This window comes from Argentina anserina, chromosome 7 (assembly GCF_933775445.1).
Source record: "Argentina anserina chromosome 7, drPotAnse1.1, whole genome shotgun sequence".
NCBI classification, from domain to species: Eukaryota; Viridiplantae; Streptophyta; class Magnoliopsida; order Rosales; family Rosaceae; genus Argentina; species Argentina anserina.
This window is the reverse complement of record NC_065878.1, coordinates 18626648-18641832: the sequence shown is the minus strand read 5'-3', so window position 1 is coordinate 18641832 and position 15185 is coordinate 18626648. Positions and strand designations below refer to the sequence as shown.

Sequence of the window (15185 nt, the reverse complement as noted above, 5' to 3'; positions counted from 1 at the left end):
GCATTTTCATTCTTGTTAGGTCTTAGGCGATGCATCTTTCAATATTTTTGCCAACTTACACGTTATTATTTGGGTCTGGTGTATGTGTGCACTTGTGTTACCATCACCACACGTAAGAATAGTGATGTATGTGCGGCAGTGGCAGATCGCAATACTCTTGAGCTTATTCGTGCATTCTGTAAGACAAGAAATGAAATCACTTGCTGCTGTGAAAGTGATGCCCCCTTCATTTCGTTTCTGTGGTTAAGAGCTAAAAGACCAAAGAGAGGGCAAGTTGATCCCTGGTCACTGTAAGTGGAGAAGCTACTTCTGGAGACATCTTCCCTAATTCTGACCATACGTGCCAGTAAATTCGGTTACAGAAGAGACAGGAATTTCGAAATGAGATGGAAACTATTTGGAATCCAAATCTATGTTCCAGTATTATTCTTCTCCTAGCTATCCAACGATTCATCTGGGTAGTCATGGTAAGTAATTGTCCTGGAGAGAGTTTATCTCTTAGTATGGTTCAACACTTCACTAATCGCCATTTAAGTCGAAAGAAATGTCTATGATTTCATCAAACTAAAACCATATGACAGAAGCTTTTTCATTCTCAGCCAACAAAAGTACGTCATTTGTCGAAGCAAGTTTTACGAAAAGTTTGATTGCTATAATGCTACCTAATAAAAGCCAATCCTTCCTTGAATGGTACTGAATTCCTAAAAGAAGATATGTTTGTAATCATAAATTTAATCCAACTGATCGATGCTAATTTTAGATAACTTCCTCACATATGGTTAAATATACTCACTCTCAAATTTGATAGTTCGCGCGCAGTACTTGTTACTCAGCACTAATGCACTATTGATCTCTGCCCAGAGATGTGGAAAGTACAGAGAAGTGCAATAAGTTCAAGTTTTTTCACTCATTAAAGATCATCATCCTTTGCAAATTAAAAGTGATCCCAACGAAATTGAGTTAGTAACAAGATGATATTTACGTTGAATTTATGAATTTAATTTTGATATACCAAGTTTTGCAAGACTGGTTAATTAGACAAGGAGTGAAAGTTATGGATATGAAAAAAGGCAATTAAGCTCGACAGAAACACTCGACAAATATAGGTTTGTTCCAACAAAAATGTAAAACGCCTAAACTAGAAACTCCTCAATACTGAAAAGTGAAAACCTCTTGCTTGTATTGCTCTTTGCATGCATTTTACACTGTTTTTATTTAGGGAGTCGTGGTCTATGATGTGATGCTTAAACTACTTTGTTTAGTCCATCATCTTCCGCTCTATGCTAATGTGGTTATAAATAGGAACCATGCAAGACCCTATCGAAGTACCACATTACAAAACTCATATTGATATCAATCTGTCGTCTATACCGGTTGGTTTGTCAAATGGCTTTTAGCTTGACACCAAAGCTCACAACATATCTTTTGTTGTTGCTTTTGTCCATGTTTGCATTTTCAACTGAAGCTGCATGTTCTGGCCATGGAAAACAAAAGACTACACACCTCAAAGGATTCATCCTGGTTGTGAATACCACCGAAATAGTTTTATGCAACTCTGGTAAATTATAAGCACGCCCAGACCCGAATTAGTCTACAGTAAAAGCCACATTACGAGGCATCCGACTGGTAACAGAATTACGAAATGTAATTTATGGTTTATTAAGTGTTGGGAATGTGAGAGCTGACTCGGGTTATCGCTACAAAGGCAGATTTACGCTGGTAGGACTATGGAACCAAAAAGCCATGCCAGCGCTGAGGCTAGGTAGGTACCAATAGCAGGTACTGGAGAATTTTACAATGCTACTGGAAGTTGCTATTTCCGAAGGTCTCAAGAACCTTTTGGCAAGCCAACTGTAAGATCCATTCAGGGCTTTCTAAATATTATTGATAATCATATATGGGTATTATCAACTGATTGGGATGATCAGTTGAATGCTCATATGTGTTCTTCAATAATAAATAGCGATACTAAAATAATGAAGAATGCGCCACCATAGAGAGCGGGAAACTAAATAATGAATAATGCGACTCCATGTATACATGAAATTAATGGCGGTTGCTCTTGATCTTGTGTGGTGTGACAGTGTTTATATGTATAGACATTGTGGTCGAGTTGGCAGTGTTATACATATACATATGTATTCATGTACATTTATGACTTTATAATAATATGCAATAAACGTATCGTAACCTTATTTGTGAGCAATGCGATGGCTGCAATGGGTTGTGGTAAATGTGTTGATCATTTGGTGTGTACTTTCACTATAAAATATAAATTGCCGTTTATTGTCTTTTACTTCTTATTTGCTGAGAAATGACCAACTGTACGAACAGAAGGTTCAGTATAAGATCATATGAAATTAATAGCAGGTATTACCTTCCATAGCGATTATTTATGATCAGTTGGATGTCATTTGCTTTAATTATGTGCTGCAGTGCCAGATTGCGTTACTCTGAGCTTATTCTTGCATTTTCTAATGAGTCTTAAATTCCTACATATTTTAAGACCAGAAAATGATTTCACTTGCTGCTGTGGAACACTGGAAGTGATGTTCCCTTTATGAGGATCTGCATTTCCACCGTTAAGACTGAAGAGAAAATAAGTTGATCCATGGTAACACATAGTGGTGGGGTTATCCTCTCCTGAATTTGTCCGGAAGCTACTTCTGGGTTCTGACCATATATGCCAGTAAATTGTATTCACAGAAGAGATAGAATTTATGCAAAACAAATGTAATAGAGATATAATTATTTGGAATCAAAATTTATTTTCAGAATTACTCTTATCCTAAGCTCAATTAGCAAGGACTCAATAGTCCATTAACATATATAATCCAGTGATTCATCTGGCAAAAGAAATAAGACTCTTGTCATGGCAATTGTCCAGAAAAGTATAGAGAAAGTTTATCTCTCAGAAGAGAGCCAGCCTTGTCAGCAAATTCACAACTCTGGTGGTTGTAATTGGAATCATGGTGATTCGATAAAGGCATTTCATCCTGCATCTGATCCTCCATATCAATGACTATGTTATGCAGAATGCAGCAGACGAGAACAATTCGTGGCAGCTTATTCTTATCAGGCAACCACAGTGCTCCTTGAATTAGTTTCCACATCTGTTTCAGCCTCACAAATGCTCTCCTTGCCACCATTTGGGTTGCACAAAGTCTCTTGTTAAACTCAGACTTATCATCTGAGAGTTTTATTCCCTGGTATGGAGTCATAAGCCATTCCAAAAGTGGAAAACCAGAATCTCCTACTATGTATTCTCTTACTTCTGTTCCTTCAGTCAGCACCATTTTCTGCCCATTTAAACAAATTCCTTCTTCACAAAGTTTGAAGAAACCTGAGCTTCGGAGGACAATGTCATCACTCAGACTTCCTGGCCATCCAGTAACTATGTTACGGAATCTCATTCCAGGGTCTACAACTGCCTGCAAGGTCATGCTGCAATTTTTCTCATCATTGAGCCAGATATGTGACGAGTCAGCTGCAGGCAGAGTCATCATGATGTGAGTGATGTCAATTGCACCACAGCAATTCGGAAGGCCACGAATTCTTTCAAACTTGGACTTTATCTCTTCCATTTCACCTTGCTCTTTAGGCCAACAAAGATGGTGGAGCCCTCTCTCTTCCATGACTTCCACAAATCGCCAGGTTACCTGAGCAACAGTAGTTTGGGTCATCCCAAAGGAGTCACCAACGTGCGTTAGTGATTCACCAGAGCTAAGCCTCCGAAGAGCAACAGCAACTTGGTCCGGCAGAGACAAACGCTTGCCATTTTTGGTACTGAAGTTCCTATTCCCCATATGTTCCTTTACAAGTGAACAAATGTAGTTGAATGTCCTTCTCGAGATTTTGAAGACAGATTCAAATTTCATTGCATCACTGGATACTGATTCCGATAGAGGCCCTGGAAAGCACAAAATATAATACATTTGTCAAGTTGTGTTTCAGGAACTTTTCTATGAATTAATCAACATTCATAGTAGAACCTTCAAATTAGCTGTAGTAATTAGGACAGTTTAATTAAATTCATAAAACTCAAAAAGAACATTCTATTTATAAAAGCGTATACTGTAATCAGAACAGAAACAAAAACCTAAGATGAACTAGTTCATCTTCTTGCCATTTAAGTCATAATTGCATCTATGGTTTTATTAAAACCAAAACCATATGTAACAAGAACTGTTTCATTCTCATCCAACAAAAGTCATCTGTCATAGAAAGAATTATGAAAATTATGATTGCTACATTACTAAAAAGTAAAAACCAATCATTTCCTTGACTAGTACAGATATCCTTTACTAGATGTTGTGCTTACAATCATTATTCTAATCCGAAATTCCGAATAAGGAAATTGATACTCATTTTGAATACTTTTTCTCACATATGGTTAGAAAGAAGATGAGTTTGTGTGAGCTCAGTATTTAGTACTTAGACTTGGTCCTACCCCCTGATCAGGCAAAAGTGACAATAGAGAAGCTAATGTGGAAATTATAGAGAAGTTCAATGAGTAAAAGTTTTTTCACTAATGATCATCTTTGAAAACGTTTTCCACAATGAGATTGAGTTAGTAACAAGATGAAACTAAGATGTATGCTATGTTTATGTCTCATACGAGATCAACTTCTATATGCCCAGTAACATCTAAATCTAATTTTTGAAAGAACATCACAGCCCCAATAAAATTATAGAAGCAAGGGCAAAAGGTCAAAAACAACAATTAATTAACCAAACAAAGCCTGATTGCAAAGAAAAACATCTGCACTCCTCACAATCTAGAAAAAAAGGTCAGTACATAGTACCCATTTTGGGAGTTGAAAGCATCTAAATAAGTGGTTGGTTAAGCAGCTTGAGCCTATGTCTTAAACCTAACTGGAAGAAAGCAACTAAGACACTGTCCAGGAGTGCTAGAAATCAATTAGAAGAAAAAGGAGATGCCAAGTAGCAGGGTTCTTGCAGCCCTTAAGTCAATAGCAGGTATGCCATCAAGGATCATAAAAACAATAGACATTTTGTGATTTGGATCAACAGAATCTGAGTAGATACTGTTTAACCCGAAAAATGAAGTTTCTAATCTTTACAACTGACTCAAACCAAAAAAAAAAAATTAGTGCCTGATTGATAAGTTCCATGTTCTGTCATTATGCTGCAAGTCTGGAATAATGATGGCCATATAAATGATAAATATACTAGTAATATGCTAATATAATCTCTCAAAACTTGGAATGATATCTTCAACGCCTACTCTTTCAGTTACTAGTCCCTGATTCTAACATTAATCTGTTGCAATTACAATAATAACAATGTACAAACTACAAAAAGCACCCAGAGACCAGGTATGATCAAGCAATTTTTCGAGAAAGTATGCAAGAAAAAGTGAAGAAGAATGCATAAACCATTAAGTGAATGTGTACCTCAATCCTTTATCAATAAGAGCATTCATCATTTGAGTTAAAAGCCTATAAAGTAACTAATAACTGAGAGCAGACTATTTGTTCTTCCATGAACACTGTAACAAAGAAAGATATATATTATAAATCTCCTAATGAAGAAAAGAAATCCGACTTTTAGAATGATAGATCAATAGCCAGTTAAGAAAGCTCAGTAGTTCGTCCGTAGACATATAAATATCAATCTGATACATGAAAACAGGATTTGCCAGTGTCGTTACATTTCACCTGACAAAATAAAAACCAGAAGCACAGCCTCATATAATCTACATTAAGAAATTCTGAGCAGTATCAAATGGTCCAGGAAACAAAAGCTAGATAGCACTACTCAAGATAAAGTTAAGAACTTCAAGATTGTAAAAACATATTCCTACAATCCATTTTTCACAAGTAGTTACTGACAACAAACATCAGCAAGTAAATTTCAATTCTTGAAAGCTGCATTAGACCCAAGTCTTAAAATTGTATCCAACACTCTCATAAACATCTAAATATATATTTGATTGCGGATAAAATCTACATAGATATCTCGTCTCAGAGCCACAACCAATGCATATACCAAAGTGTCAGCTGATAACCGAATAACACAGATTAAGCCATAACAGGGAAGTAAAACTCAGACGCTAAACACAAACCAGAAGATAAATATTTCTTACCAGTAATTTGTTGTCGAAACTCGTCCCACCAATCCAGTGGCTGAGGCTGAGGGCTCAGTTGAGCAGCAGCAAGCACATTCTGATCAAGCTTCTTCGGCTCTGTCTTCCTCCTCCTCTTCATTCCTCTAATGGGCCCCATTCCAAACCTCAAAAGGAAGCAAACTCGGCCAAGTCAAGCCTCAGCTACAAAGACCCACCAGGAATACAAAGATTCCCAACACAAATTCACTGGGAACCCATCAATCACAAACCCCAAATCTGCAGAAAGCAAAAGACAGATGATGATGAACATGCACAGAGTTTTATATATAGAACAATAAGGTTTGGCTTAAAAGGGATTAAAGATATGCAAGTATGTAACTTTGTTGTAAACATTTGTGGTATTATATGCATCAATATATGTGTGTATATACGATAGGTGGTGATTTGGGTAGGATTTCAAAGCATGCAGTGAGAACAGAGTTGAAGAAAAATACGTGAAGAAAGTCTTGGAGAAAACCAGAGGAGTTGCAATGTAGCAAAAGCCCGATCGATATGTATAATGAATAAATTTATATATGGACAATGGAGGTTCTGGACATGGAGAACTTCTTACTGCCTCCCTCTTTCTTCTATTTACTGTCCTTTTCTTTTGACCAGCCTCAATGAGTCCAACAGACTATGGGTGTATTTGGGATTTGCTGGATTGTCTATTGTCCAGAAATGTAAGATTGATTTCTCTAGCAATGGTCAAGTACGGATTCATTATTAATGACTTGACTGTGTAGAGAGTAACTAAATTATTATTTATGTACTATAACGTATTTGATGTCGCGTTAGGTCGCATGAAAAATCATGTGATGAGAGATTAATAAATTTTATCTTTGATTTTCGTGTTAGTGTAACTTGTATTGAGTATTAACGAATATCATATATTATTGGAATTTACTTTGAATGTTGTCATTGTAGAACAATTCAGATTGCTATGATGTTCATATATACTCTAATAGCAAGTTTGATATTTCTTTTATTAGTTTGTGTTACAAAACATGGAAATTAAGGTGAAAAAGATTGATCATTCTTCTAATTCACCTTTATGGAAGCACATAGTTATTAATATTGCTATGTTTTAAACAGTTGGAAACTCCTATATTTTGCAGAGACTTCCATTGAAGTTTGGTGTTCCATTCTGATTTTTCAATATAATCTGGACTCCATAACTCTTTTTCAGTCCGTCCCGTATTTGAATCTACGAGTAACGAGTTAGTATGTATTTGTGTCGTATAAGCAATTTTTTTTAATTGAAATAAGCAAACTTGTACATAACTTTCCATTCAAGGCTGTACGATACGACGGTAAAGAGCTACGTAAAGTTGTGTATTCATTGCGCCACTTGACAGAGGGAGGTCCAACGCTAGCCACAATTGAGGCTTAATTATGAAGTGGGCTCAAATTCACCTAGGCCCACTTTTAATGGAACTAAACCCTTGTTTCGGCTATCGGCATATCTTTTACTACCACACCCTGTAAAATTATTTTGACCTTCCCAAGTGATACCTGATTCCATTTAACTGATTTAAATGATCTATTGGGGTATTGCATTAATGCTTTTAACAAATCGGTGTAGATCCGTAGATATATCTATGTTCTTGTAGTCCTTCGTAGATTTTCAGGGCATTAAGTTAGAAATGTAAACTTATTGATTTTTTGTTTGGGTTAGGACGAGATTGTTCTGAAATGGGTAAGAAAACTAATGACCATGTGAGCTAGCTAGAATTACATGTCTACATGTTTCAATCTGAACAGAGTTTTGGTTCCCATATGATAGGGAATGCGGAAGAATGAACTGAAGAATGGAAATCGAAATAACTCACAACCACAAGCGAAAATAAAATGAAAGAGAACACCGGGATTTAACGTGGTTCGGCAAAGTGCCTACGTCCACGGGTAGCAACAATAAAGAACCTCCACTATACGAAAAAAGGTTACACCGAGAGAAACACTACTTCAAGACTCACACTTGAAGGGATACACTCTCACACACTTTATTTTGCTACACACACAAAACTCTCTACTTGGAGTTTTCTCTCTATCTCTCACTCTTGATCACACACAAGATGATCTCTCACTTATTGTTCTTCTATGTTTATTGCACCACTTCTCATGCCTTTATATAGGCAAACATCTTTGTGCAATTCATGCATTTGCATGTAACATGCATGGAAGCAAAGTCAATCTTCTTCCTTGATTCATGCTCAATGTTGGCATGCTCATCAATGCATTCTTCTTTCTTTGTCAAACAAATCAACCACCTACCACCATAAGGTTGTAGATTTGTTTCTTACCTTCAACAAAGGTTGCTCCAAGTTTCAACAAAACCAACTCCACCAATTAATGGGTCACCAAAACAATAGGTGTGCTTGATTTACTCATGTGAACATCACATAGTTTTCACACCTTCATTAAGGAGGGATTGACCCTATCAATCTCCCCCTCCCGACTTAGATGGAGGGATGCGCCATTCCAGACGCGCTTCTGCAGAACTCGAACTTCTCCTTCGGTAGAGACTTCGTCATCATATCTGAACTGTTCTTGTCTGTATGAATTTTCTTCAGCAGCATTTCCTTAGCTTCCAGCACATCACGTATCCAGTGATACCTCACATCAATGTGTTTTGACCTCGAGTGAAAACTCGAATTCTTGCTCAAGTGAATCGCGCTTTGACTGTCACAATGCAAGACAAACTCTTGTTGTGTATGACCCAATTCCTGTAGGAATCTCTTTAACCACAAAATATCTTTGCACGCTTCCGTAGCTGCAATATACTCTGCTTCTGTAGTTGACAAAGCAACACATTTTTGTAGCTTTGACTGCCACGAGACAGCTCCCCCTGAAAACGTGATCAGGTATCCGGATGTGGACTTTCTCGTGTCAATATCCCCGGCCATATCTGCATCTGTGTAGCCAACTAGTTCAGACTTGCTACTTCCAAAGCATAGACTCATCTTTGAGGTTCATCGCAAGTATCTCAGAATCCACTTGACAGCATTCCAGTGCTCCTTGCCTGGATTAGATAAGAATCTGCTAACAACACCAACTGCATGTGTTATGTCTGGTCTAGTACAAACCATCGCGTACATCAAGCTCCCTACTGCTGAGGCATATGGCATTGTTGCCATTTCTTCCTCCTCCTTCTGACTCGTAGGACTCTGCTTTGAGCTGAGCTTCATGTGACTAGCAAGTGGAGTAGCAACTGGTTTTGCTTTCTCCATGTGGAAACGCTATAGTACCTTCTCAATGTACTTTTCTTGTGATAACCACAATTTCTTGTTCCCACGATCACGGGCAATCTCCATGCCCAAAATCTGCTTGGCTGGTCCCAAATCCTTCATATCAAAGGACTTTGATAAATCTGCCTTTAACTGCTGAATCATAGCAATATCTTTGCCAACAATTAACATATCATCTACATAAAGTAGTAAGATGATAAAATTACCTCCAGCGGGTTGTTGAATATAAACACACGGATCTGCTGACGTTCTTTTGCACCCATGACTCACCATGAAAGAGTCAAACTTCTTATACCATTGTCTTGGTGCTTGCTTTAATCCGTACAGGCTTTTCTTCAACTTGCAAACCATATGCTCCTTTCCATTGACTTCAAAGCCTTCTGGTTGCTCCATATATATTTCTTCATCTAAATCACCATGAAGAAATGCAGTCTTCACGTCCATCTGCTCCACCTCTAGATCCATGCTCGCAGCCATGCCCAAAATGACTCTAATCGAAGTCATCTTGACAACAGGTGAGAAAATCTCATCAAAATCAATTCCTTCTTTCTGGCTGAATCCTTTGACAACTAAGCGAGCCTTGAATTTTGTCAGTTTCTCATTCTCATCTCGCTTTAACTTGAACACCCACTTGTTCTTGAGTGCTTTTCGGCCTTTAGGAAGCTTCATCAACTCATAGGTGCCGTTCTTTAGTAAAGACTCCATCTCAGACTCCATGGCTAGCCTCCATTTGTCGTGGTCTTGATGAATCTTTGCTTCCATGTAACTTTCAGGCTCTCCGTCACTGGTCAAAAGGATGTAATTTGCATAAGGATCATCTCCATCATTAGTCACCAAAATATATTGAGATGATGGATACTTGGTGGATGGAATTTGCCTCCTGGTGCTTCTACGAACAGCTACTTGATTATTCACATGTTGCTCCCCCTGATCAAACTCCCCTTCATCTTCGACTTCAGCATCTCCCGTGTCAGGTACATTTTCAACTCTATCACCTTGCAGCCCAACGTTGTATTCATGCTGCAATGGTGAATCATAAATGCGACTATCACTTGTTGCATTTGGTAGTACCTCTTTGTCGAAATCTGCAATAGATTAGTCTTCATGGAACACCACATCTCTGCTTCTTATGAATTTCTCCGTCTTTGGATTCCACAACCGGTAGCCAAACTCTTCTTCACCATAGCCGACAAATATGCATGGTGTCGCCTTGTCATCCAGCTTTTTCCTATGCTCCTTGGATACAAGTGCGAATGCTTTACATCCAAATACTCTTAAATGTGAGTAGGATGCATCTTTCCCGGTCCAAACTTCATTTGGAGTCTTAAATTCCAAAGGTACACACGGTGCTCTGTTGATTAGGTAGCACGCAGTCTTCACAGCTTCTCCCCAAAATTCTTTTGATAATTTTGCCATCTTCAACATGCATCTGACTTTCTCCATAATTGTACGATTCATCCGCTCTGCTACGCCATTATGTTGAGGGGTGCCAGGAACTGTCTTCTCATGTCTGATGCCATGCTTTGCACAATAATCTCTAAATTCGTGCGCTATGTACTCTCCGCCATTATCACTACGAAGACACTTCAATTTTCTTCCAGTCTCCCTTTCCACCATAGTGTGGAAAATTGTAAATGTCTGGAACACCTGGTCTTTGGATTTCAACAAATACACCCAAACCTTTCGTGAAGCATCATCGATATAAGTAACAAAATACTTATGCATACCTAATGATTATTCTTCTATCGGGCCACACACATCTGAATGTACAAGATCTAGAATATTTTCTTTCCTAGTGAAAGTCTTTGAAAAACTAATTTTCTTATGCTTGCCATATAAACAATAATCACAAGAGTCTAGTGAGTTACCTTTGGTAACATGAATTAGTGACTTCTTTGCCAACAATTGCAGTCCTTTCTCACTTATGTGGCCAAGACGTCTATGCCACAAACTTGGAGAAGATTCCTCAACTGCATTCAACTCACTCTTGCATATCTTTTCATAAGTCTTGTAGAGTGTGCAACACATTTTTCCTTTGGCAACTACAAGAGATCCCTTGGTAAGCTTCCACTTTCCATCACCACCATGATGATGAAAGCCTTGTCGATCAAGTACACCAGTTGACATAAGATTGAGACGTAGACCAGGAACATGTCTCACATCTTTCAACAATAATTGACAGCCCACATCTGTCTGCAAGCAAATATCTCCAATCTCAGCACTATTGGAGTAGCTGTCATTGCCCATCTTCACTTTACCAAAGTCACCTGCTTTGTATGTAGTGAAGAACTCTACGTGAGAGGTGGCATGAAACGAGGCTCCGGAATCAATGATCCATTGAACTCCAGGATTATCAACTAGTAGACATTCACCTCCAAGTGACAAGAACTCACACTCATCATGAGACACCGCAGCAACAACATTGTTTGTGTCCTCCTTTTGTTGATGAGTAGCGTCTTCTCTAGCTTCTTTGATTTCCCGCTTCAATTTGTTACAATTTTTCTTCATGTGGCCTGGAAGACCACAATGATGACACTTTCCGTTGAACCTTGTTCTGGATTTGCTCATACTCCTTTCGTGACCTCTGGGTCCCTTGCTTTTGCTCCTTCCTCTCATCTCCGCAACGAAGAATTGACCATTTTCTGAACTTGATGAAGAACTCCTTCTTGTTTCTTCGTTCAACATATTATCTTTAATATTTTCCATAGATAATACACCATTTGGAGCAGAGTTACTTACAGTAACAACAAATGTCTCTCAGCTATCTGGTAACGACCCGAGCAGCAGCAACGCTTGTAACTCATCATCAATCTTCATGCTCATCGTGGCTAATTGATTGAGTACACTCTGAAAGTTGTTGAGGTGCTCGGTCACTCGAACGCCTCCCCGATACTTCATGTTGACGAGCTCTTTAATGAGAAAAGCTTTATTGGCAGTAGTCTTTTTCTCAAATAAGGACTCCAGCTTCAACCAAAGCTCATGCGCGCTGGTTTCATTGGCAACATGGTGAAACACACTATCGTCCACCCATTCACGAATATGACCGATGACTTTGCGGTTCATTTTCATCCAAATTTCTGGTGAAATCTCACTTGGCTTGGCATCGTCTCCCTCGATCGGCTCATGCAAATCTTTGCAATAGAGAATATCCTCCATTCTCGGCTTCCAGGTAATCCAGTTGGAGTGGTTGAGTCTAATCATGGTACTCCGTGATCCTTCCATTCTAGCAGCTCCCAGTCAGAACCAGGAGCTCTGATACCACTGATAGGGAATGCGGAAGAATGAACTGAAGAATGGAAATCGAAATAACTCACAACCACAAGCGAAAATAAAATGAAAGAGAACACCGGGATTTAACGTGGTTCGGCAAAGTGCCTACGTCCACGGGTAGCAACAATAAAGAACCTCCACTATACGAAGAAAGGTTACACCGAGAGAAACACTACTTCAAGACTCACACTTGAAGGGATACACTCTCACACACTTTATTTTGCTACACACACAAAACTCTCTACTTGGAGTTTTCTCTCTATCTCTCACTCTTGATCACACACAAGATGATCTCTCACTTGTTGTTCTTCTATGTTTATTGCACCACTTCTCATGCCGTTATATAGGCAAACATCTTTGTGCAATTCATGCATTTGCATGTAACATGCATGGAAGCAAAGTCAATCTTCTTCCTTGATTCATGCTCAATGTTGGCATGCTCATCAATGCATTCTTCTTTCTTTGTCAAACAAATCAACCACCTACCACCATAAGGTTGTAGATTTGTTTCTTACCTTCAACAAAGGTTGCTCCAAGTTTCAACAAAACCAACTCCACCAATTAATGGGTCACCAAAACAATAGGTGTGCTTGATTTACTCATGTGAACATCACATAGTTTTCACACCTTCATTAAGGAGGGATTGACCCTATCACCATATTGATTCATTTATCAGTTGATTTTTCCAAAATGTGATGGAGTTTGTAAAATCATAGTTGGACTTGATCGATTATTAAGTATTATGGATGAAGTTAGGTTTATGCTCTTGGGTGTTCGTTGAGTAAGAGCAATGTAGCATATTGAAAAAGTGATGTTTTCGTGTCCTCCTGTTTGTTTGATTTGTTATTTGAACTAGCGTTATGGGTATTTTCATTTTCTTACGCAGCAGCGCACGACAGTAGTGAGGGTCAGTGTGCTGAATCATGATCTTAATTAGAAGAAACATGGTAAGACGTGAGCGTCAGATGATGATCAGGCTGTCATATAATTAGAGTGATCATACCAAGTTCCTCCTTGTCATGCAAAAGCATGACGAGTATCCTGTACGTATCCACCTTAAACGATGCTCATGAATTGTGTCTCAAACGGAAAGCCATTTGGACACAAACCAATGACAAGAACTTACTCGGGATGGTCAAGCTTGTATTGGTTCTTTAAGTAAGCATGCAATGTAATATGCGAAAATACACACGAGATAGTAAAATCTTTGATCACAATTCCCGTTATTACTCACAAATAACTTGGATAATGTTACATATTTTACATGCAATATAAAAATCAACACCGTCACATCATGTTACACACAAGATGGAAAACAATTACCATTAATTCCATGCATATATATATATATATATGTACACACACAGTGGAGGCACATTATTCATTATATTGTATCACTATAACACAAATTAGCATTCAACTGAGATCATCCCAAGTTCAGCTGATAGATGCATATGGGATAACTCATTCACAAAGGCCCTTGAGGAAAAGTCTAATGTAAACTTTCATAAAGAACTTTGAGAAATATCGAATAGTAGAATTTCTTGTAGCATTGTAAAAATCTCCAGTACCTGAGGCAACCATAAGCATATTGACTTGGCTGGAAGTGTTTCGTGTTCCCAGTAGTGTAAACTCACCAGTATATCGTTTGCCTGAGTCATCTGTTACATTCGAATGCTCTCCGATAACAAAATAAGTGTTTGCACCTGTTCTAACTCTGGCTCCTCGCCATACAGCCTTCACTGCAGAGTTTGAATTTGGAAGTTTTGTTAACTTACGATTAGTGGAAAAAAAATCCCTCTTCCGATGGGCGTATTAGGGATGTAGCCACTGATAGTAGCAGTCTTCCTTTGTGGTATACAACATGAAGCTTCGGTAGAAAATGCAAACACAAACGGAAGCGACACCATAAGAGACATGGTGGACTTTGGTGCCAAGATAAAAGCCATTTGGACTTGAACAAACCAACAAAGATGGGATTGATGGGAATGAGTTTGTGATCGATGTAGTTATGCAATCGAGTGGTTCATGGTTTCTATTTATAATCCATATAAACAAGAAGTAAAAGTAGATGGACTAATCAAAGTAGTTAATGATCAAAGTTGATGGACTAATCAGAGTTGTACTGTATATTATGCATGCAAAGAGTAAAGCAAGTAGGAGATTTTCATCAAAGATGAATTTCTAAATTCAGCATTTACATTTTTAGTGGAAACGAACTTATATTTCTAATTAATGATCGTAGTATTTTTGCCGTGTTCGATTCTTCATATGTAGACGATACATATATATTAATTTATGATTGAAGTACTCTTGTCGTGCTCGGTTCTTCATCTGTGACAGTAGAGAGCCAACTTCGATATGCAAATCAATACAGAGGTGAATGAAAGCTCCGCATTGTGATTGAGAAATCTCAAATAATGCAAATCAATACAGCATTCCTTTGTCAATTAGAAAATTGCATTATCAAGCAATGAACAGATCCTGATTTATCAATAAGAAAGAATGATCTCGCTTATACAAATATTTGCTTCAAA

General features: G+C 38.1%; 1 protein-coding gene across 1 annotated transcript; it reads right to left on the bottom strand.

The window, feature by feature from the left end:
- Positions 1–2754: 2754 nt before the first annotated feature.
- LOC126802730 (protein ALP1-like) lies at positions 2755–6631 on the bottom strand. Its single transcript, XM_050530412.1, has 3 exons — positions 6586–6631; positions 6110–6367; positions 2755–3910 (listed from the first exon to the last, which is right to left on the bottom strand). The coding sequence occupies exons 2-3, from the start codon at positions 6246–6248 to the stop codon at positions 2871–2873; spliced, it is 1179 nt and encodes a 392-aa protein (XP_050386369.1). The 5' UTR covers positions 6249–6367; positions 6586–6631; the 3' UTR covers positions 2755–2870.
- Between the last annotated feature and the right edge of the window lie 8554 nt (positions 6632–15185).

Coding starts and splice junctions, on each gene's coding strand:
- LOC126802730 (XM_050530412.1), bottom strand. CDS start 6,248: ATGGGGCCCATTAGAGGAATGAAGAGGAGGAGGAAGACAGAGCCGAAG. Junction 3,911..6,109: donor GTTTCGACAACAAATTACTG/GTAAGAAATATT, acceptor TGTGCTTTCCAG/GGCCTCTATCGGAATCAGTA.